The 24,648-nt window shown below is 38.6% G+C and overlaps 2 protein-coding genes and 1 long non-coding RNA gene across 6 annotated transcripts in view; 2 read left to right on the forward strand and 1 right to left on the reverse strand.

Moving 5' to 3' along the window:
* The window catches only part of PCBD2 (pterin-4 alpha-carbinolamine dehydratase 2), a 53,143-nt gene extending 50,181 nt beyond the window's left edge, over positions 1-2,962 (forward strand). For 2 of the 3 annotated variants that reach the window (XM_042984290.1, XM_007087732.3), the window contains exons 3-4: positions 712-792; positions 2,023-2,275. In XM_042984290.1, coding sequence (XP_042840224.1) covers positions 712-792; positions 2,023-2,118 — 177 coding nt within the window. In that variant the 3' untranslated portion in view covers positions 2,119-2,275. Of the gene's footprint in view, positions 1-711; positions 793-2,022; positions 2,276-2,873 lie in introns of those variants that run through there. The other variant, XM_042984297.1, reaches the window with a different exon arrangement.
* On the reverse strand, positions 463-1,668 carry LOC122238001. Its single transcript, XR_006216912.1, has 2 exons — positions 822-1,668; positions 463-738 (listed from the first exon to the last, which is right to left on the reverse strand). It is a non-coding gene; the product is annotated as an uncharacterized LOC122238001 (long non-coding RNA).
* CATSPER3 (cation channel sperm associated 3) overlaps positions 2,508-24,648 on the forward strand; it is a 36,059-nt gene continuing 13,918 nt past the window's right edge. The window contains exons 1-2 of one of the 2 annotated variants that reach the window (XM_042984281.1): positions 2,508-2,843; positions 9,682-9,835. In XM_042984281.1, the coding sequence (XP_042840215.1) occupies positions 9,725-9,835 (111 nt within the window). In that variant the 5' untranslated portion in view covers positions 2,508-2,843; positions 9,682-9,724. Of the gene's footprint in view, positions 2,844-7,536; positions 7,753-9,681; positions 9,836-24,648 lie in introns of those variants that run through there. The other variant, XM_007087726.3, reaches the window with a different exon arrangement.

Here is a 24,648-nt window from a genome sequence, read left to right on the forward strand (position 1 = left end):
TGTTGTATGAAGACAGAGCCCTGCAGGTCTGCACTTAGGCCTGTGGCCAAATCTGCGTCCCTGTGCTCCGAGGAGGTCCACTTTCTGTTCCTTATGGCCGTGCTGGGCAACAGCGAGAAGACCCACAGCAGGCAAGACAGTCTTTCCTGTTTCACTCTAGATGTCAAAAAACAGTCTTTTATCCTTTCCTGTCTTCTCTGGGAAATGGGATGGGGAAGTTTTTCATTTCTGCCAGTGCTTTTGCTTAAGACACACTTGGAAGTTATTTTTCCATAGTCTTGGGGTCGATGCCTTAGTTTGCAACCCAGTCACCAAACAAAAGGAGTGATGATACTGGAAAAGTAACCCATAAGATTGGGATCCAGGTAGTGAGATCCAGGGCACTAGGTTGAAGGGAAATTATTCCCATGCTATTTTGGAGGGTCTTGTCCTGAGGACAATTAAACAGTCCAGACAGGTCACTGGGTGAGACCAATTTCCTGGTTTGTTTATTTGAGCCTGATTGTTTTTCGCTGTTGAGCAGCAGTTCAAGGTCCTGCTACACCATTCCCCAGCTCTCTGGAAAGGAGTCCCTTTCATATTTGATTTCTCCAGGCTTCCCTAAGGATCCTAGCTTTGTCTTCATCTGGCTGGATTGCTCTGGTCTCTCTCTGTCTCAGGTCCAGGGTAGAGGGCAGTGCCACTAATCAGTTTCAGCTCCATCTCATGCAGGCATTTGGCTTTATGTCCCGAGTTGCCCTGCAAGCCGAGAAGATGAATCACCACCCGGAATGGTTCAATGTGTATAACAAGGTAACTAAATTGCCTTATTTGGGGATCACCTTAGCTATGGGGTTCAGGAAACTTCATTCTTCCTTGTCATCCTCTGCAGCCAAGTGTCATTGTGCTTTATGAAAGTGTTCTTTCTCATTCTTTTGCTGAGAATCCCTGTGTATTATTGCAAATTAGTAACAAATTTTCATATCTGCTCAAGAGAGCAATGACAAAGCTCTATTTTCATGCTTGTCTTCTATTGAAACTAATAGGAGCGAGTTGGGCCAAGTTGGGCTTCTGGATTACACTTGAAAATCAGCCAGGCAGATAAATTTGTGAAAGAAATCGTAGCAAATAAGAAAGATAGGGCCTCGTTTGTCTTATTGAAATAAATATGCTCAAGAACTGTGCTTTAAATAATAACTGTTTATTAAATTCTGTATTCTAAGTGGGAACTGGCTTTCTAAAGACAAAGAGCAGGTGAAAAAGATTTTATGTAGTTTTTTAGGGGGCACAGTAGGGACAATCATGGTACCCCCTGAAAAATGTCCTTGCCTTTATGGCCATGACATTTGGGATATCTTATCATCTAGATTTCTGTGCAGTTCTGTTTTCTCTTTAAAAGTCCTCTTTGAAAAAAGAGAAAATTTCCTGATGTAGTTGGGATTTATTAGAGTAATTCAGAACATGCAGGTACCACGATAAACTTTTCTTTCCTAGTTTCCTCTCTTTGTCCATAATTTTGCTTTTTCTTTTTAATTTATTTTTCAAGAAGTGACAGTCTGTTCCTCCACCCCACCCCCACCCCACTTCCCTAATTTGGAAATGGGCTTTTCTGAACGTGGTTGCTAAGATATTACATTTGATAGCTTGGTTTTTCTCAGTGGCCTGAAAATAGTCATGTAATTAAAGTAATGGGAGTTAAAATGGAACCTTAGTCTCTCTCTCTCTCTCTCTCTCTCTTTTTTTTTTTTTTTTTTTTTTTTTGAGAGACAAGATTTGAGATGCTGGCAGCTGAATTGCCCTTCATATGAGAGGACCTTTTTATCCCTGGGCGGCTGCTGGGCCCAGCCTGAAGCAGACTCTGTCCCTGGAGTTTACTGGGTTTTGGAAATGCTGTGATGATTTGTAATGTAGTATTTTGTAAATCATTTAACCTCCCTAATTCTCAAATGTGAATGTGAATAATAGATTGATTTCTGAACCACCAAAGATGAGTACCATGAATTGCAAGCTACAGGTTTTAAAAACTACCTTTGTGTCTCTTAGGTGCAGATAACCCTAACCTCGCATGACTATGGTGGACTGACCAAGAGAGATGTGAAACTGGCCAAGTTTATTGAAAAAGCAGCTGCTTCTGTGTGATTTCTTCCAAAATGCATGTCAAACCCTGTACACATCTTAGTTGTCATGTATGTTGAAGGCAGTTTACGTGAACAAATTAAGTTGTAAATTTAAGCTCGCCTTTTGCACAGTCTTGTACAATCAATCAGTGCTTAATTACAAAATGATTTAAACTTGAGCCTGAGGTATTTTTCATTATTTCTAATTGTAAACATGAGGCAAACCAACCAAGGTAATTATATTCATAATAGTCAAAGAGAGAAATAGCATTCTTTCTCTGTTTTGTTTTGTTTTTATTTTTGAGAAAGAGAGAGAGAGAGCGCATGCATGGGCAAGTGGGGGAGGGAGAGAGGGAGACATGGAATTTGAAGCAGGCTCCAGGCTCCGTGCTGTCACTGCAAAGCCCCATATGGGGATAGAACTCATGAACTGTGACATCATGACGTGACATGAAGTGGGATGCTTAACCTACTGAGCCACCCAGGCACCAGAGAAATAGCATTCTTGAAGACCAGAAATTGGGATGGGGGGTATTCACACATTTTATAACCCAGAAATCCAAGTGATTATGGTGACTTTGCCAATGCATTGTGTTGGAGGATAGTTGTACGGTAGAAAAACAGTGAACCCTGTAGGTAAAGGGTTTTAACTGCATACAGTAATTCTTATGATGCCAAAGTTGATTTGGATTTTAGCTGCTGTTATACCTATGTAATTAATTAGGTTACAGAAGTCACGAAAATTGGGTAAGCTTTCTTGTGTTTTATCATTTTCAGACAGGGAGTTGAAGAAGAGGACAAGTGTCTTATCCATGGCTTCTGGCAACATGGGGCAGTATAAGGACTCACTGTCACAGTGACCAACTTGCCAGGTCATTATTTGACTTATTGAGTGAAGGAAGAACCAAGGTCATTTTTAAAAATCATTTGCCATTTGTGACTCCTGAACTGAGGGTCTGTAGCCACTGATTTAGAAGTTACTGAGCTTTTATCTAATGATAAGCTCTGTTTGTTTTGTGTGTCACTGACAGGAGTAAAATGGAATATAAAGTAATCTATTATTTAAAAATTGCAATAATAGTGTTCTGTGAAGGAACTCAGGAATGTACCTATTAATCATATTAGAATGTAGATTAAAATAATTTATATATAGGGGCGCCTAATCATCCAACTGTTGGTTTTTGGCTCAGCTCATGATCTCGGTTTGTGAGTTTGAGCCCTGCACTGGGGATTCTCTCCCCACCCCCCAAAACAAATAAATAAACTTAAAAATTATATATATATAATACATATATATATATAATTTATTATACATATATAATTTAATATATAATTATATATTATAATATATATAATTTTTTATATATAAAAACATATATATCCATATATATGCCTATGAATATCTGTCATTTGAATATATATATCTGTCCAAGGAACATGTGTTCATCCCTTGAAGCATTATGGTGGTAGGATTTAACAGGGATCATCTTTGTAATCCACCTCATTTCAGAGACCAGAAAAATCAGTATGCTATGATAAGCAAAACTTCCCCTCCTCACCCAACCCTGGCCCCAGTCAGAGAAACCACATGAGAACAGGACAAGGAGGCTGAGCTCTGGAAAGCCAGTTTTTGCTAGGTCTCTTGGCCTAGGTGAGACAGGTATTGTCAGTTTGCCCTGTGGATATGGAGTGTGCGGGGAAGGAAGAGAGATAAGAGCCACCCAGGTTCTGTGGCTGCTGAGAGATTCTGCTTCTTAGAATTTTTTTTAGAGGAAAAGGCAAAGCTGTTGGGTTTTTTTAGATTTTATTTTTTAAGTTATCTTTACACCCAACGTTGGGCTCAAACTCACAACCTCAGATTAAGAGTCACGTGCTCTACCGACCGAGTCAGCTGGGTGCCCTAAAGCTATGTTTTTTGTAAAGTCTTTCCTATATTGTAGATTGAGGAACTTTTATACATTTTATTACCAAAGATTTTTAGCTCAGTGCTTCAGTTTTTTCACATGAATTTTTAAACATGAAAAAATTTAAGCATATAATAAAGGGAATCGTACATTGAACCCTTATGTACTCAGATTTAACAATTACCAAGAATTTACATCAGTTACTTCATATAATTCTCCATTTCTCTCTTCTTTGCTAAAAAGCTTTAAAATAGCTTAAAAACTAGGAATGCCTGGGTGGCTCAGTCAGTTGAACATCCGACTTCAGTTCAGGTCATGATCTCTTGGTTCATGAGTTTGAGCCCCGCGTCAGGCCCTGTGCTGACAGCTTGGAGCCTGGAGCCTGCTTCGGATTCTGTCTTCCTCTCTCTCTGCCCTTTCTCTGTTCACACTCTGTCTCTCTCTCTCAAAAATAAACAAACATTAAAAAAATTAAGAAAAAATGCTTAGAAACTTAGTCTCAGCATGTCATTTTACCCTTACATCCTTCATAAATATCACTAGAAAATATGGTCATTTTCTTGTATAAACCATAATGCTACTATTATACCGAACAATATAAACCACAATTTCTTGATATCACCCAGTACCCAGGCAAAATCAAATTTCCTGGAAGGTTAAGAATGCCTTTGGACAGTAATTTTCTAATTAGGATCCATGTGAGTCCACCCATCACATCTGCTCTCTTTATTCTTTCAATCTAGAGCCAGCAAGCTCCCCTTCTTTCCCCATTTGCCCCATGTCATTGACTTATTGTATAAGTGGGGTCAGGTGTCCTTTAGAGGATCCCACCTTCTGAATTTGTTCCTTTTGGTGTCATTTAACTTGTTTCACGTACCCTGAATGGAAACTTTTCCCCTTATTTTGAATGCAAGCCTGAGGGGCTCAACTTGTTGGCTGTTAACATACACCACATATTAACACAGTGGAGGGAGCAGGATATGGCTTGTAATTGCAGTGGTGAAGACCCAAGAATGCATCTACTAATTAGCAGCTACATGAGGGTTTGACATAAGGTCCTTGTTAAGGGTTGTTGCGTCTGCTGGAACTCACAAACTTTACTGTAGAGAATTAGAGATCTCATATGAGAAGGCTGTAGAAATACTCATTGTGGTAAATTCCAACAGAATGAATCTCCAGACATTCTTCAAGTAACTGACATGTCAGCCTAAAAAGACACTGTCCGAGTTGGAGGCCCCCAAATTCCCTTTTGTTCCAAACCTTTGTGTGATGGCAGTGGTTTCTCTGACATGGTAAACTTTGGTTTCCCTCCATTTTCTTTCTAAGTGATCTCTGGAGCCCAGAAGAGTTAGAGACACGAACTATGACCCCTTGTATGACTTCCATAGATAACAAACCAGGTGCCAGCATGTTTGACAGTTCCTTTCATAAACTGAAGTTAATGAAAGTCGTGAAAATAATGGTTACTTTCTGGTGTTGGTAGGAGTTAGGAGATCTTTGGCTCAACAGAATAAGCATGGTTCTTCGTGTTTTTGCTCTAGACAGAAAGCAGCAGCAGGTATATTGTATTTGGACACAAACCTGACTCCCGTTAGAGTGTTGAAGGATTGCAGGACTCTTAGAGGTACGGGGCAAGTCTATCTGCTTTCTCATCCAATGTTCAAAAATAAGCTGGTTGAACTCTGTAACTTACAGTTTTGTGAATTTCCTACAAAACAGCAAGGGCTATAAAAGGGTTTGGCTAGAATATGTGAACGTTTTGTTTCAGTGCCAGTTACTTGGGACGATTAAAGGAATGACTCTTGGCCAGAAGACTTGAGTCCCCAAGCTGCCATGCTCAGCTTGTGTGTCCCCAAGTGGGGCCAAGTGTGGATTGCTTCCAAAAGGGTAGAAGAGGTGGCCCTTTGGCTTCTTGTTCCAGTGTTCCCGTCCTGTCCACCTGTCCATGAGAAAATATGGATGATTTCTGTGGACCCTGGATGAGTTTGTCGCCTCTGATTCTCTTCACCAGCTGGAGTTCCATTCCCGGACTAGATGTCTTCATCAGTGACTTCAGAAACCACATTCAGATGGGCTTAGCTATGCTGATATGGTATACTAAGAACAACTGGATTTTTCTCTGCTGCTTCCAGCTGGCCAACTTTCTTCACCCCTGCAAGCATTGTGAAAGATTTCTTTACATTCTTAATCTCCTCTCTATTTCTCCCCCAAAGTGTGCTTTGATGCTTAAAGAGGGAAGGCATGGAGGTATGTATACCTTTGGGGTTCCCGGGGATGGACTTGCACCATGCTCAGCTACTTGAGTGAGCATGAGGATCCCTGATGCCATCCATCTGTATACTCATACAGCACACACCTGCAAAGGGCCTTCTGTGTGCCCCAGGGGGAGTGGGCGCATTGATGTATTGGGGGAAGGTGGAAACAGATTCAGGTGGAGAACTGTTTCAGACTGTCTCCCAGCAGCTGCTCCAGGAGACCACTGTGGGAATGTCAGCCACAAGCCCAGAAGAATTTAGGGGGCATATGACCAAAGAAGGCAGTAGGGGGTATAGGAAGAGCTGATCCCTGAGGGAGAGAATGTAGAGAAAGAAGCTGAAGTATGAATCTTGGGGACATTAATCAGAGTGGTTCTTCATGCTTCACTGTTGATGATTTTAAATGGAGAAACTGAATAAATCAGATGTTATTTCCCAGTTCAGTGTATTGGTTGCCTCTAAGAGTATTTTCCTACCAGGAACAGTCATATACACTTGTTTTAGAATGCCTGTGACAGCAAAGGCATTGTGGTAGTTACTTCCTTTTCTTAGTGATCAAGAACTTAGATTTGCACAAATTTGATCAATTTAGCCACTAAAGATTTAGTGCAGCACAGGGCTCCTCAGATCACTCTGTCTAGATTTGCCTTGGAAACCAAAGGGGTTAGGAGTATGAAAGCATGGTGAATATATTAATCCCAAGAATTGAACCGAGCAAAAACCCTATTGCTCATGCACATAAAGTATCTCTACCCCACAGGCTTATCCCCTAAACTCTGTTTAGGAGGATCGTATGCACACAATTACATCCCCCCAATTAGCTAGTGCTGGGCATGGCTAACCTTCTCTGTTTCTACGTTTTCTTGCCTTCTAGCCCCAAACCCACCAAAATCTTTTCTGTCATTCCTGGTGTCTCCAGTCCAGTCTTGTGCCCTAGAGTTACGCTATTGGCTTCTAGAACTCAGAGAACTTTTTTTTTTCCCTCTTATATGACCCTTATCTCTTTCTAACACATTAAGGGACTTTGTCTATCCGATGGGGATACTTCTGAAGAAGGAAGGGCTTTTGTCTGCTTTAGCTCTAGCATCTGTCTCTCACCTTTAGCCTGGAGCTTTATAGTTCCTGTGTACTCATAACCCTCTGGCTGAACTGAGGTGCTTAGTCTCCCAGGGAAGACAAGCTGTCTGCATAGGTCAGATGGGGAGGATTTTACTCCAGGGAACTGCAGACTACCACTATACTGGAATGCCCAAGAGTGACCTCATAAAGCAAGGGTTCCTTTTGTGGGCCCTGCTCTGTGGCCTCTCGGGATCTAGATGCCAAGGAGATCTCTAAGCATAGATTTTCTGTTGGATGATTAAAGCAAAGAATAAAAATGGAAAATTTTTTTGGGAAAATGCCTCAACAGTTTCATTACCAGAAGGACACAAGAGTCATTTCAAGCTCGCTGTTGGATAATGCCTCAATGCCATTCCATTCGAGATTCGGGAGCTTTCAGTAAATATTCTTTATTTCTCTTGCTTGTTAAGAAATGCGCAAATGGCAGCTTGGGGGCAGGGTATCAATGTTCTCTTAGCCTCTTCCTGTACACGCTCCTCCGCTGCCCAAAACAAGGTGCATGCCCTTGAGAATCTGCCTTCTGTGGCTGGTAAGGTTGGTGGAGGCTTAGCCAAACCCTTTGTTTCTTTGGCCTTATTATGACTGGCTATTTAAGTCAACATTCAGTTGTGCTCTTATTTGACCCGTACACTGAATTTGACTCTCTGTTGCCCTTTTTTACTTTTTACCTTTTTGTCATTTTTACTTTGCTTTTATTAGCTACTGTGTATATAATATACATATAATATATATACATATACTGTGTATATAATATACATATAATATACATATAATATATATATTATATAAATATATAATATACATATAATATACATATAATATACATATAAATATAAATAACCAAGAAAAAGAATTACCTATAAGCTCACTTTCCATAGGCAGATACTAGTGACATTTTGGCATGTTTCCTACTCAGTTTTTTCTACCTATTTTTGTACATATGAGATAATTCTGAGTATACAGAGTTGCGTATCTTGTTTTTGTCTTTTGCTATACAGTGGATCATCATTTTTTCAAATCATCAAAAATGCACAGATATATTTTAGTATCTGTATAATATTCCATGAGATGGATATGCTATAGTGTACTTAACTAGTCTTTTTTGCTAGACTTTTTAAAATTGTTTTCAAGTTCTCACTACTATAAATAATGCTGGGATGCATGTGTTTGGCCATAGTCACCTCATTCCAGATTGTATTCTCTTAGGGTAGGTAGGTTCCTTACATCAGAGGATACACTCAGTGCTAAGGCTTTTCAGAGGAGCTGGCCAATTTACATTCCTCCTGGCATTTTATGAGAATGCCTCATCACACTACACTATTGTCAGTATTAAATGCTATTACGTTTAAGTCTTTGCTAACTTCATAAGCGAAAATGGTGGTTTCACCTAATTTGCATACCCTTGGTTAGTAATGCTACTGAACGTTCATTACCATTTATATTTATTTCATAAATTGATTGCCTGTTTTTTCCTGGAGTGTCCAGTTTTTTTTTTTTTTTTAATCATTAATTTGTGAGTACTTGTCTGGGTGATTATTGGATTACCAGTTTTTCCTACTAGATTGAGAGGATTGAGGTTTGCTCACCTTATATGCACAGTGTCTGCTATATTGCCTGGCATGTAGTACTCACTCGATAAGAATTTGTTGAATGAGTAAATGAAGATGATGCTTTGTTTTCCTTGAGAAGTAGTGGTAACTCCCCCCTCCTCCCCTCCCCCCCCCCCACCGAGGTCTAAAGCGAAGGTACTAAATAACTGAGTGGGGACAGAACAATTTAGGGATCATTATACATATTTCAGTGGTTATTCAGTTAGTGTTGTGTTGCAATTTTTAAATAATATTTATCTAAGTAATCTTGACACCCAACATGGGGCTCAAACTCATGACCCTGATCAAGAGTCAATGCTCTTCCAACTGAGCCAGCCAGGAGTCTCATGTTGTGTTGCAATGTGAAAGTGTATTTACATTAAAAAATATTTTTTTTTACATTTTATTTATTTTTGAGAGAGAGAGCGCACAAGTAGGGGAGAGGCAGAGAGAGAGGGAGACACAGAATCTGAAGCAGGCTCCAGGTTCTGAGCTGTCAGCACAGAGCCCGACATGGGGCTCAAACTCACAAACCATGAGATCATGACCTGAGCTGAAGTCGGACGCTTAACCGACTGAGCCACCCAGGTGCCCCAGTATATTTAAATTTACATTCACAGAGAGGATAGAGCAGACCCTCATCCCTACAAAAATGTGTAATGTTTGGGATCTAGTTCTGTTGTAAGATAATCATACCTCTGCTTCAACTTTTTGACAGAAGGAAAGATCCTCAATGTCAGGAATTTGTGAAGAGAGTCATAATGAGTCATCTCTTTAAGATAATTATGATTAGTATCGTCTCCGTGAATGCCTTTTTTGTGGTCTTGTGGACTGATTATAATACAAGATACAACTTATTCACACTTTGTGAGGTAAGCAGACAAAAATGGATCCATTTTCTTCTGTTTCACCTGTTTTATTTTTGAAAATGTTATGTTTAAGGCATTTTGTTCAAGAAAATTTTCCATAGAAAAATTCTAAGGGCTTTAAAAAGCTACAGTAAAATCGGGGAAGAAGGTGGCAACAGTAGCAGTGATGACAGTGTTTTTTAATCTCCCTGAGTTTCCTCTTGAAAGCAGAGCAATTTGAGAGCAGAGCTAAAAACCGATGGGCAGCATTGAAACCCAAACTAGTTAAAAAGATATCTTTACTAAGAGCCATAACTGCACAGTGTTAGCCTCTGAAGGAGACAAAGCAGAGGGCATTCAATAAATATCCACTGGAAGGTATGATGGGCTGATGTGAGAATAGCCCTTGATGGTGGGAAGGGCGTTGCCCATTCCAGTACTGGCTTAGTGCAAGAAGTTCTTGATAGTTTCCAGAGTGCCTAGAACAGTCTGGATCTTGTAAACTTTGAAGAATGACCATCCAGGGCTCCCTTCAGGGCCGCCACTCTCCCACCCCCTGCCCACCTAGGAGAGATATTGGGAGTGGAATAAAAATTGAGCAGGGTAGGGGCCCAGAGATGAAGGAGGAAAAGGTCCAGATAAAATTGGAGGAGGGAAACAGAACAAAGAAATCTTAAATGAGGCCACATCTTTAAAAAAATTTTTTAAGTTTATTTTTTATTTAAGAAAAAGTGTGAGTGGGGGAGGAGCAGAGAGAGAGGGAAATGGAGAATCCCAAGCAGGCTCTGCACTGTCAGCACAGAGCCCAATGTGGGGCTTGAACCCATGCAATTGTGAGATCATGACCTGAAGCTACCCCACCTTGAAACACAGCACAAAAGAGGGAGCTACATGTAGTTAGAACCACACCTTCTGAAAGTACAGGAAGGGGCAGCTGGGTGGCTCAGTTGGTTAAACATCTGACTTCAGATCAGGTCATGATCTTGTGGTTGGTGGGTTTGAGGCCCACATCAGGCTCTCTGCTGTCAGTGCAGAATCTGCTTTAGATCCTCTGTCTCCCTTTTTCTGCCCCTCCTGTGCCTCGCACATGTGCTTTTTCTCTCTCTCTCTCTCAAAAATAAACATTAAAAAAAAATAAAAGTTCAGGAAAGAGTATAAAAGAGTATACTAGAAATAGATTGAGGTAAAATCCCACAGAGAATTATTATGAAAGGAAAAAAGAGAATAAAGTGGAGAATAATACCCCTGTAGATAATGGAAGCCTACCACAAAGACACGTCCACAAAACAGAGGAGAACTGTAGCATGTTATTTCAGAACTAGGTAAATGTTTAAGAAAATGATATGAGATAGGAAAGAACAGAGGCCAAGTGACAAAACTCAGGAAAGAATTAGAAATAGGGGCATCTGGGTGGCTCCGTCAGTTAAGTGTCTGACTTCAGCTCAGATATGATCTCATGGTTTGTGGGTTCTAGCCCTGCATCAGGCTCTGTGCTGACAGCTCAGAGCCTGGAGCCTGCTTCGGATTCTGTGTCTCCCTCTCTCTCTGCCCCTCCCCTGTTCACACTCTGTCTGTCTGTCTCTCAAAAATAAACATTAAAAGAAATTAAAAAAAAAAGAATTAGAAATAAAAGTCATTTCAAAAATGAAGATGTGGGGTGCCTGGGTGGCTCAGTTGGTTAAGTGTCAGACTCTTTTTTTTTTTTTAATATTTTTTTAAATGTTTATTCTTGAGAGAAAAAGAGGAAGCACGAGTCAGGGAGGGGCAGTGAGAGAGGGAGACACAGAATCTGAAGCAGGCTCCAGGCTCTGCACTGTCAGCACAAAGCCCAATGTGGGGCTTGAACCCATGAAACGCAAGCGTCAGCCTCTTGATTTTGGCTCAGGTCATGATCTCACAGGTTTAAGATCAAGCCCTGCATCGGGCTCTATACTGAGCATGGAGTCTGCTTGGGATTCTCTCTTCTTTTCTCTCTCTCTCTCTCTCTCCCTCCCTCCCTCCCCTGCTCTCTTGCTTGCTTGTGTGTTTTCTTTCAAAGGAAAAAAAGTTGAAGATGCAACTAAGAGCAATTAGGCACAATAGGTAATAGCTTAAGTGAAATATTAGATTAATGGAAGGGATTTTTAAAAATCCATAAGAAATGAAGAGATAAAAAGGATTCAAGAGAAAATGATGAATATTGAAGATGTGGGAAGAAAAGATCCAACATAAATATAATAGGAGTCCCTGAATTTGAAACAAAAACAAAGGGACAGACCAAACACAAACCTGTATTTAAGAAAAGTTACCTGAAATAAAATAATTAAAATTATATATTGAAAGAGCACACTTTGAGAATATGGATTGAGAACAATAAACCCCAGGACTTTCTAGTAAAATTATTGGACTCAAAAGGAAAGAGGTAGAGGACATTGTGAGCATCTCAATTGGATAAGGAAAAGAAAATGTTTGACAGACTTTTTTCTGGTAATGCTTTCTGCTAAAGGAAACGGAGTAATATATTTAAGATACTTGAGGGAAGAAAATGTGAACCAAGAATTCTAGATGCAGTATAACTGACTTCCAAGTATCATGCACATGGAGAAACTGTCACCGATCATTAAAACACTTGGATGATACTGTTCCCTTGAGCTCTTCCTTTGGAATCTGGTGAAGAATAAGTTTCAGCCAACCAGAGTGACTAGAGATGCATCAACATTAGGATGCGGATGAGCATTAAACATAATTGTTTGTAGAAATAATCATAATTGTGGGTTAACGAGAGATTCCAGCATATAATGAATCTGTCCTCTGGCAGGGAAGATACACTATGACTAAATGGGGGGGACTGGGGAGAGTTAATGCAAAAAAATTTAAAACCATTGTTAGAAGTCAGCTTAGTGGAGATACTAGTAGTTGTGTCATTTTGAGACTGTTGTGTGTGTAATACAGGATAAAGCAGATGGGTGATTATTGGACAGTTTAGTTGTGTTGTCCTCTGTGTCCTTTTTTTAATGTTTGTTTTTTTTTTTTTTTTGAGAGAGAGAAAGCATGAGTGGGGGTGGGGCAGAGAGAGAGAGACAGACAGACAGACAGAGAATCTGAAGCAGGTTCTGTGCTGACAGCAGAGAACCTGAAACAGGGCTCAAACTCATGAACCATGAGATCATGACGTGAGCCCAAGTCGGACGCTTAACTGACTGAGCCATCCAGGTGCCCCTCCTTTGTGTTCTTGAGAACCAGTAATAATCATGGAAGAAAGGAGAAACATATAGACAAAACTAAGTAAAAACCATGTAGTTTCACATTTAAATTTGAAACATCAGTATAAATTACTAATGTATTTCATCCTTACTCATGAAAGATCTAGAACATTGACCGCTAAACTGTTATGCATCCTTACTGCCCACAATTTGATTTTGAAAGACCATTTCTTACTAAAACAAACAAACAAACAAACAAAACAGACAGATTAGAGATTCTTAGAGAAATGATTGACTGCAGGTCTAGGGCAAGAAATAGTTGGGTCAGGAGTATCTTGTCATGCACATAGCAAGGAAGCTATCAAAGATTACTGGGGTCATGTCAAAAGGACTCATGAAACAACTTGAAGAAGAGCCTCCTACTGGACAAAGATGGGACACTTTGAGCTTCAATAAGGATAATAATTAAAATGGATTGAAACTCATCAAACAATCTATAAGTTTGCAATGATACCAAAACACTAATGTCACTTTGGAGGGTAATAAGGAACTAATCCTTTATCTCAAAAACTGTTAAATTAAGAGAAAGAATCATACATTACTAACCTTATATAAATCATATTACAGAGTAATATTACATAGTAAGGGGAAACTCTCTTTACAGAAAAATCCCAGGGGCACCTGGGTGGCTCAGTCGGTTAAGCGTCCGACTTCAGCTCAGCTTGTGATCTCATGTTCATGGGTTTGAGCCCCACATCAGGCTCTGTGCTGACAGCTCAGAGCCTGGAGCCTGCTTCAGATTTTGTGTCTCCCTCTCTCTTTGCCCCTCCCCTGCTTGTGCTTTGTCTCTCTCTCTCTCAAAAATAAATAAACATTAAAATATTAAAATAAAAAATGTTTACAATAAAAAAGCATCCCAGTTAATAAATGAAAAAAGAAATGATAGAATTAGGATATCGCTATTTTCATCCCCCAGTGAAGTAATGGATCTAGGCCATGAGCATCAGTGGCTGCTACCGTCATAAAAGGAGAGACAGCCAGACATTATATGCCTGCTGTGAAAGAACAGAACATACAATCTTGCCAAAGAGATGAAACCTGAATCTGATCTAGCCTTTGGATCCAGCTGCCTGTTTCCGGGAAATAGAGGACAGAGGAGAATGCTGAGCTACACCATGAGTGTGCAGTCAGCAAAATCCAGACTGGCAAATTCTACCAGTCAGGCTGCCTGGGTTCATCAACAAATAAAGTGTAAGGAAAGAGAAAAAGGAATGGAAGACTTAAAAGACCTATCAAATTTTAAAAAAATTACAATTAAACTTGAAGAATTAGTTCCAGGGATGTATACATGGGTTCCTATCTATAGAGAAATGTAAGAAAGTGATTATTATGAAAATCAGGATAGTGGTGATGTAAACAAAGGACATGGTGAAATCCAGGAAAAGAGAGACTTTGGAAAATGAAGGCATTGACAAGTTCCCATGTATATGGAAGGATTTAGAGAGCCATAAATGCCCAGGGCAGGACACATACTTAGAAAAGACTTGAGAAGATCCCAAGCTTTCACCTCTGGCTGATCTCTATGATCAGCACAAGTAGGAAATGAAGGCTAAGGTAGAGTTGAAAAATGGCTTAGCTAAGCCTTGAAGGGGTCTTCCAACACAAAGTTAGTCTGCAAAGACTAGGAGAGTTTCTTTTTCTTTTCCCTCCCCCCTCTCTTTTCTTTCTTCTCTTTCCTTCCTTTCCTCTCTTTCTTTCTTTTCTCCCTCCCTTTTTCCCTCTTTTTCCTTCCTTTTTAAAAATTTTTAAATGTTTATTTATTTTTGAGAGAGAGAGAGAGAGAACAAATGAATATGAAAGGGGGAGGAGGAGAGAGCGAGGGAGACACAGAATCTGAAGCAGGCTCCAGGCTCCAAGCTATCAGCACAGAGCCCAACATGGGTCTCAAACCCACGAACCATGGGATGATGACCTGAGCTAAAGTCGGACACTTAACTGACTGAACCACCAGTCACTTCGTTCTTTCCTTTCTTCCTTCTTTCCTTCCTCTCTCTCTCTTTCTGTCTCTCGTTCCTTCTCTCTCTGCCTTTCTCTTTCTTCCTTCCCTCCCCCCTCCCTCCTTCCTCTTCTTTCCTTTCCTTTCCTTTCCTTTCCTTTCCTTTCCTTTCCTTTCCTTTCCTTCTCTTTTTCTCTTTCCTCGCTCTATTTCTTCTGTTTGAGGCATTTAAGAAAATATCTCTTTAAACACTAGCTAAAGGAAGAGACTTCAATGACCTACATGTGACAAAGAATACAGTGTTTTTTAAAGATTTTATTTTTAAGTAATCTCTTCACCCAACATGGGGCTTGAACCCACAACCCTGAGATCAAGAGTTGCATGCCCTATCAATTGAGCCAGCCAGGCACCCCACAGAGAATACAATTTTACAAAAACTTTTTAGAAAAGCCACTAAACAAATGACTGCTATCCACAGAAAGTAACAAATTCCGAGGAGAGGGAAGAATCTGATTTTTAGAGCTACTACACTGTAATATTTAAAATGTGCAGTTTCAGGGGCGCCTGGGTGGCTCACTTGGTTAAGCGTCCAACTTTGGCCAGGTCATAATCTCTTGGTTCGTGAGTTTGAGCCCCATGTGGGACTCTGTGCTGACAGCTGGGAGTCTGGAGCCTGCTTCAGATTTTGTGTCTCCCTCTCTCTCTGCCCCTCCCCCTCTCATGCTCTGCCTCTCTCTCTCCCTCTCAAAAAATGAATAAACATTAAAAAAATTTTTAAAAAGTCTAGTTTAAAAAAAAATTAAGCATGCCAATAAACAAGCAGGTATGGCTTTATTTCTTTACTTATTTTTAAATAATTTATTGTTGAGTTAGCTAACATACAGTGTATACAGTGTAGTCTTGGCTTTGGGAGTAGATTCCTGTGATTCATCATTTATATACAACATCTAGTGCTCATCCCAACAAGTGCCCTCCTCAATGCCCATCACCCATTTTCCCTGCCCCCACCCCCATCAACCCTCAGTTTGTTTTCTGATTTAAGAGTGTCTCATGGTTTGCCTCCCTGTCTGTAACTTATTTTTCTTTCCCTTCCCCTATGGTCTTCTGTTAAGTTTCTCAAATTCCACATATGAGTGAAAACATATGATATTTTTTCTGACTGATTTACTTCACTTGGTATAATACCCTCCAGTTCCATCCATGTTAAGCAGGTATGACTTTTACACAGGAGAAATGAATAGAAACTGTCCCTGAGAAAGCACAGACACTGGAATTACTAGACAAAAAGTTTAATAAGTTCACTGTGTAAAATATGCCCAGGAAGCTAAAAGAAACCATGGGAAAAGAGCTAAATGTAACCAGGGGAACAATGTTTCAAGAAAGAGAGAATATCAATAAAGAGATAGAAATTATAAGAAGGAACCAAACAAATTCTGGAGTTGAAAAGTACATTAATTGAAAAATTCACTGGAGGGTGCCAGAGCAGATTTGAACAGGCAGAAGAAAAATCACTGAATTTGAAGACAAATCTAACTTAGTCTGAGGAGCAGAAAGAATAAAGAATGAAGATAAATGAACAGAGTCTAATAGACCTGTGGGACACAAACATATCAACATACATAAATTAAGAGTTCCAGAAGAAGAAAGAGAAAGAGAATATTTGAAAAAATAATAGCTAAAAACTTCCCACATTTGATAAAGGATATATATATACATCCAAGAATCTATAAACTCCAAGGACAAACACAAAGAGTTCCACACTGAGACACATAATTGAGTCTCGAAAGCCAAGCACAAAAAGAATCTTGAAAGCACCAAGAGAGAAGCAACTTTTCATGTACAAGGAATTCTCAATAATATTAGCACCTGATTTCTCCCCAGAAACTGTGGAGGACAGAAGGAAGTGACAAGACAGATTTAAAGTACTGAGAGAAAAATACTGTTGACCCAGAATTCAATATGCAGCAAACCTGTCTTTCAAAAAATGAAGGAGAAATTAAAACATTTCTAGATACACAAAAGCTTGTGGAATTTCTTTTACAAGAAATGCTAAAGTTTGCCCTGGGGTGCCTGGGTGACTGAGTCAGTTGAGCATGTGATTTCAGCTAGGGTCATGATCTCATGGTTCATGAGTTTGAGCCCTACATTGGGCTCACTGTTGTCAGTGCGGAGCCTGCTTCAGATCTTCTGTCCCCTCTGCCCCTCTCCCACTCACACTCTTTCTCTCAAAAATAAACATTTAAAAAAAGGTATTAAAAAAGAAGTGCTAAAGATAGTTCTTTAGGTGGAAATGAAACTAGACAGTAACTTGAATCCACTGATAGAAGTAACTACATAGGTAAATATAAAGGCCAATATTATTGTATTTTTGGTTTGTAACTAAATATATGTATGTATGTGTGTATGTGTATGCTTTGAAATACAAATGCATAAAACAGTTATAGTTAATGGGTGCACAATGTATAAAAATGTATTTTGTGGGGTGCCTGGGTGGCTCAGTCATTTAAGCATCCAACTTCAGCTCATGGTCATGATCTCATGGCTCGTGAGTTCGAGCCCTGCATCGGGTTCTGTGATGACAGCTCAGAGCCTGGAGCCTGCTTCAGATTCTGTGTCTCCCTCCCTCCCTCTCTGCTCCTCCCCCACTCACACACTCTCTCTCTCTCTCTCTCTCTCTCAAAAATAATAAACATTAAAAAAAATTAAAAATGTATTTTGTGACAACAAAAACATGGGGGAGGGATGGGGCTGTAAGGAAACAGAATTGTTATGTACTATTGAAGCTAAAGTTGTATTAATTAAAAATAGATTGTTACAAGTTTAAGAGCTTAATTTAATCATGAGAGTGACCACCAGAAAATAACTTAATAAATGTACACAAGAAGAAATAAGAGAGGAATCAAAATGGTACACTATAAAAAAAAATCAAGCACAAAAGAAAGCAGTAGTGGAGGAATTAAGGAACCAAAAAGGTATGACATATAGAAAACAAATAGAATGGCCGAGGTATTTCTTCTTTGTCAGTAATTACTTTAAATGCAGAGCAGTTGAGCTTTCCAATTAGGACAGAATGGGTTTTTAAAATCCAAATATATGCTATCTCCAAAAGATTAACTTGAGATTCAAAGATACAAATAGGTTGAAAGTAGGGGCGTCTGAGTGGCTCAGTTGGTTAAGCACCTGACTTCTTGTGGCTCATGAGTTTGAGCCCCACATTGGACTCTGTGCTGACAGCTCAGAGCCTGGAGCCTGCTTCAGATTCTGTGTCTCCCTCTCTCTCTCTGCCCCCTCCCCTGCTCATGCTTTATCTCTCTGAAAAATAAATGTTAAAAAAAAAAAAAGACAACCCAAATAAGTTGAAAGTAGAAGGATGAAGAAAGATAATCCATGCAGGTATAAATGAAAAGAGATCTGAGTTGGCTGTACTGATATCAGATAAAATAGACATTAAGGCAAAACTGTTACAAGAAACAACATATTTGACAAAAGGGTCAATTCATCAAGAAAATACAATAATTTTGCTTAACTGCATACAGAGCATTCTCCAGGATAGACCATATGTTAGACCACAAAACAAGCTGCAATAAATTTAACAATACTGAAATTGTACAAAGTATCTTTTCTGACAACAATGCAATGAAACTGGAAATCAATAACAGCAAGAAAACTGGAAAAAATTCAAACATATGGAACACTCTTAAATGACCAGTAGGTCAAAGAAGAAATCACAAGGAAGATTAGAAAGTACTTTAAGGTGAATGAAAATGAACACACAACATAACATGTAAGAAATATAATCAATAATATTGTAATAAGTTTGTGGTGACATATAGTAACTACACTTAACCATGGTGAGCATTTCACAATGTATATACATGTCAAATCACTGTTGTACACCTGGAACTAATATTGTATGTCAATTATACTTCAATTTTAAAAAGCATGATAAAACTTACAGGATGCAGCAAAAGCCGTGCTCAGAGGGAAATACATTCCTGTAGATGCCTGCATTAGGAAAGAAAAAAGATCTTGTATTAATAATTTAGCTTTAGACGTTAAGGAACTAGAAAAAGAGCAAACCAAACTTAAAGGTAGCAGAAGGAAGGAAATTAAAAAGATTAGAACGAGATAAAATCGAGAATAAAGAAAATCAACAAAACTAAAATTTCATTTTTTGAAAAGATCGACAAAATTGATGACTTTAGCTAGATTGACTAAGGAAAATAAGACTCTAATTACTAATAATAGAAATGAAAGTTGGGACATTACTACTGACCTCATAGAGATAAAAAGGGTTATAGGAGAATACTATAAACAATTGTACACCAACAAATTAGACAACCTAGATGAAACTAACAAATTCCTAGAAACATAGGACAAAACTGAAAAGAAATAGGAGACTATTTTTTTAGTTTTATATATAAAGAGGTTGAATCACTAATCAAAATCTCCCAACAAAGAAATGCCCAGGGCCAGATGACTTCACTGTTAATTTTCTGCTGCATTTAAAGAAGAATGGGGGCATCTAGGTGGCTCAGTCAATTGAGTGTCCAACTCTTGATTTTGGCTTGGGTCATGATCTCAGAATCATGGGATTAAGGCCCATGTTAGGGAGCCTGCTTGGGATTCTCTCTTCCACTGCCCCTCTCCTGCTCTCTCTCTCTCAAAATAAATAAATAAAAATAAAGGGAAATGAACACCAATCCTTCTCAAACTCTTCCAAAAATTAGAAGAGGATGGAACACTTTTGAATTCATTACATCAAGCCAGGATTACCTTGATACCAAAGCCAGACAAAAGTATCACAAGAAAAGAAGACTACAGACAAATATTCCTTATGAATGCAGATACAAAAATCCTCATGGAGATACTAACAAACTGAATTACGCATCATGCTTAAAATTTTTTTATGTTTTTATTTTATTTTTGAGAGAGAACAGTAGCAGGGAAGGGGCAGAGAGAGAGAGAGGGAGACACAGAAGCTGAAGCAGATTCCAGGCTCCAAACTGTTTGCCCAGAGCCCTATGCGGGGCTTCATCTCATGGATGGTGAGATCATGGCCTCAGCCAAAGTTGGGTGCCCAACTGACTGAGCCACTCAGGTGCCCCTAAGCAGCATACTGAAAAAGGTTATACACTATGATTCATTCCTAGATTTATCCTAGGAATCCCTTCAACATACGAAAGTCGATCAATGTCATACACCAGTAGAATGAAGGAAAAAATTCATGTTTGCATCAGTTCTTGCTGAAAAATCATTTGCAAAATCCAATACCCTTTCATGATAAAACACACACACACACACACACACACACACACACACACACATGCACACACACACAACTTAACAAACTATAAATAGAAGGGAAATTCCTTAAGTTGATAATGGGTATGAAAAAATCCACAGTTAACATCATAGTCGGTGGTGAAAGACTGGAAATCTTTCTAATCTAAGATCAGGATCAGGAGACTGCTTTCACCATTAAAAAAATTATGCTGGAAGTTCTAGCCAGAGGAATTAAGCAAGAAAAAGAAAAAAAAATTACTTGAATTGGGAAGGAAAAATTGAGATTATCTTTTTTTGCATGTGACTTGATCTTATGTATAGAGAATCCTAAAGAATACACACACACACACACACACACACACACACACACACAACTATTAGGACTATTAAATTCAGCACAGTTGCAGGGCACAAGATAAACAACGAACATTAGATGTATTTTTTATACTAACAGTGAACAATCTGTAAAGGAAATTAAGAAAATTCCATTTACAAAAGCATCCAAGGGGCGAAGGGGCACCTTGGGTGGCTCAGTCCGTTGAGCATCTGACTCTTGATTTCAGCTTAGGTTATGATCCCATGGTCATGGGATTGAGCCCTGCATTGGGCTCCATGCTGAGTGTGGAGTCTGCTTAGGATTCTTTCTCTTTCTCTCTCCCTCCCCTGCTTACATCTTCTTTCTCTCTCTAAAATAATAATTTAAAAACATCCAAAATAATAAAATACCTAGGATTAGATTTCACCAAGGAGATGAGAGATGTGTGTCCTGAAAATTATAGAACATTGTTGAGAGAAATAAGACCTACATAAATGGAAAGACATCCCATATTCATGGATTAGAAGACTTGTTAAGACTTGTTACAAAGACTTTCCAGAATGATCTACAAATTCAATGCAATCCCTATCAAAATTTTAATTGCCTTAAAAAAAAGAAAAGTAGATTCTCAAATTCATATGGATGTGCAAAGTGCCCTGAGTAGGCAAAACAGTATTGGAAATGAAGAACAGAGTTGGAGGACTTACACTTTTGACTTTAAAACTTACTACAGAGATATCATAGTCAAAACTGTGATACAGGCATAAGGATACATGTAGACCTATGGAATACAATTGAGATCCTAGAGATAAAACCAAATAATGTGGCTAATTGATTTTCAACAAGAGTACCAAGACCATTCATTTACGGCAAAAATAATTTCTTCATCAAATGATTCTGGGACAACTTTATATCCACATGCAATGAGTAAAGTTGGACCCCTACCTCCCACCACATTCAAAAATTAACTCAAAATGGATCAACATCATAAATCTAAAAGCTAGAATTCTTAGAAGAAAACACAGGGGAAAATGGTCATGACCTTGAATTTGGCAGTGGATTCTTAGGTATGACACCAAAAACATGGGCAATAAAAGGGAAAAGTAGATAAATTAGACTTCACCAAAATTAAAAACATTTGTGAGTCTAAGGGCACTATCAAGACAGTGAAAAAGTGAAAAGACAGCCCACAGAAAGGGAAAAATAATTGCACATCATATAGCTGTTAAAAGATTAACGTGTAGACTATATAAAGAACTCCCACAACTCAACAGCAATAACAACAAAATAACCCAATTTAAAAATGCACAAAGGGGGGCACCTGGGTGGCTCAGTCAGTTGAGTGTCTGACTTGAGCTCAGGTCATGGTCTCATGGTTGGTGGGTTTGAGCCCTGCTTTGGGCTCTGTGCTGACTGCTCAGAGCCTGGAGCCTGCTTCGGATTCTGTGTCTTCCTCTCTCTCTGCCCCTCCCCTGCTCATGCTCTGTCTCTCTCTCTTAAAAATGAATAACCATTTAAAAAAATGTACAAAGGACTTGAATAGACATTTCTCCGAAGAAGATAATGCCAATGACCAATAAACACATTAAAAGATGTTCGAAGTCAATAGTCATTAGAATGGAAAATGCAAATCAAAACAACTTCACGCCCACTGGATAGCTATTATAAAAACAAAAACTCCAAAATTGGAAATAACAAGTGTTGGTGAGGTGGATGTGAAGAAATTAGAACACTTGTGCATTGCTGGTGGGAATGTAAAATCATGTAGCCACTTTAGAAAACAGTTTCTCAAAAAGTTAAACATAGAATTGCCATATGATCCAGCAATACCACCAGGTGTGTACTCAAAATAATTGAAAACAGGGACTCAAGCAGATACTTGTACGCCAGTGCTCATAGCAGCATTGTTCACAGTAGCCAAAAGGTGGAATCAAGTCATGTGTCCATTGGCCAATGAATGGATAAAGAAAGTGTGGTGTATATGTAAAATGGAATATTATGCAGCCTTAAAAAGGAATGAAATTGTGATACATGCTACAATGTGGATAAACCTTGAACACATTATGCTAAGTGAAATAAACCATATATAAAAGAGCAAATTATATGGTTTGTACCTAGAATAAGCAAATGCATACAGACAGAAAGTAGAATGGAGTTTTCTAGGGCATAGGGGAGAGGGGATGTAAAGTTACTGCTTAATGGTTACAGAGCTTCTGCTTGGGAGAATGAAATAGTTCTGGAAATGGATAGTGTTGATGGTTGAACAATACTGTGAATGTACTTAATTCCAGTGAATTGATTGTACACCTAAAAGTGGTTAAATATGATAATTATCATGTTTTATACATATTTTACTATAATCAAAAACAAAGGTTATAAATATAACTCACACCCCCACTGAATATTATACTGTAAAATAATGAATTTTATGGTACATGAAATATTTCTCCATTTTAAAAATTAATGAGCTTACTTGTTGGAAAAAAGCAACAAAATAAAATCAAAAAGAAGGAATAAGGAGAAGAAAAAGGAAGGAAAGTAGAAAAGAAATAGTAAAGAGCAAAAATTAATGAAATGGAAAATGAACATAAAAGGTATCAACAAAGCCAAAAGTTAGATCTCAGAAAACAATTACAAAATAACTTTATTCAGGAGACAATTCAAGATAAATAGAAGCCCTGAATTATGTTAGAGTTTTAAAAGGAAAATTATAGGTGACATAGTATCAGAAATCTAATAATTTTGTGCCAAAAATTAAAAACCTAGCTGAAATTACTTTCTAGAAAAAAATTATAAAACTTTCAGTAAAAAAGGAAAAACCTGAAATAGTCTTTATATATCCTTATATGTTTTCAGTGCTATAAAGCACTGAATTCATAGTTAAAACTTTCTGTTCCCAAAACCTACAAACTCACCTGGACTAGATGGTTTTATATTCATGGAGGAGACAATTCCAAACACAGAAAATGCTTGTTTTGATTAGATAAATGAGTACATCTGCCCTGCCCACAGACAATTCATTTTGTGAATTTCATTTCTGCAGGATACTTAGTGCCCAAACTAGACAAGGACAGTATGAGAAAGACAAATAACATCCGATTACATGAACATGCACACAAAAATCCCAAACAGAACATTGAGAAACTGAATCAAAATGTATGAAAAAGATTGTATATCGTTGTCAAGTTGGTTTTTTTTTTTTAGGAAGGCAAGTATTAGAAGAATTTACACGTTTTATTAACTAGCTTAAAATATTAAAGGAGAAAAAAAGACACCATGAGATCATTTTGAGAGATGCAGAAAAAAAATTTGATAATGAATATCCTTTAGGATAAAAATTTAGCAAACTAGGGATAGAAAGGAATTATTAAATTTTTTTTTACATTTATTTATTTTTGAGAGAGAGAGAGACAGAGTGTGAGTGGGGTGGTGGGTGGTGGTGGTGCAGAGACAGAGGGAGACACAGAATCCAAAGCAGGCTCCAGGCTCTGAGCTGTCAGCACAGAGCCTGGTGTGGGGCTTGAACCCACAAACCATGAAATCATGACCTGAGTCAAAGTCAGACACTCAACTGACTGAGCCACCCAGGTGTCCCGTGAAAGGACTTATTTTTAAACTGATTATGTAAAACTTACATCAAAATGCACACTCAGTGATGAAACTTTAGCAGTATTCTCTTTCAAGGTGTTAAAAATGTGTCATTTCTGCATAGAAACCCCAAAAGAATCTGAAAAAAATTGTTTTGTGAAAAAATTGTTGATAAAGTTAATACTACTTAATAAAGTTAATAATTTTGTTTATTTGAGAGATAGAGTGCATGTGCCCACTTGAGCAGGCAAGGTGCAGAGTCAGAGAATCTTAAGCCGGGTCCAGGCTCAGCGCAAACCCTGATGTGGGGCTTGATCCCACGACCCTGGGATCACAACCTAAGCCAAAATCAAGAGTCAGGACACTCAACTGACTAAGCCACCCAGGTGCTCCAAAGTTAATTATAAAGTCTAACAAGTTTGTTGGATATATGACCAATAAATACAATCAAATACATTGAATGTATCAG

This window comes from Panthera tigris, chromosome A1, assembly GCF_018350195.1.
Source record: "Panthera tigris isolate Pti1 chromosome A1, P.tigris_Pti1_mat1.1, whole genome shotgun sequence".
In the NCBI taxonomy this organism is placed as follows: domain Eukaryota; kingdom Metazoa; phylum Chordata; class Mammalia; order Carnivora; family Felidae; genus Panthera; species Panthera tigris.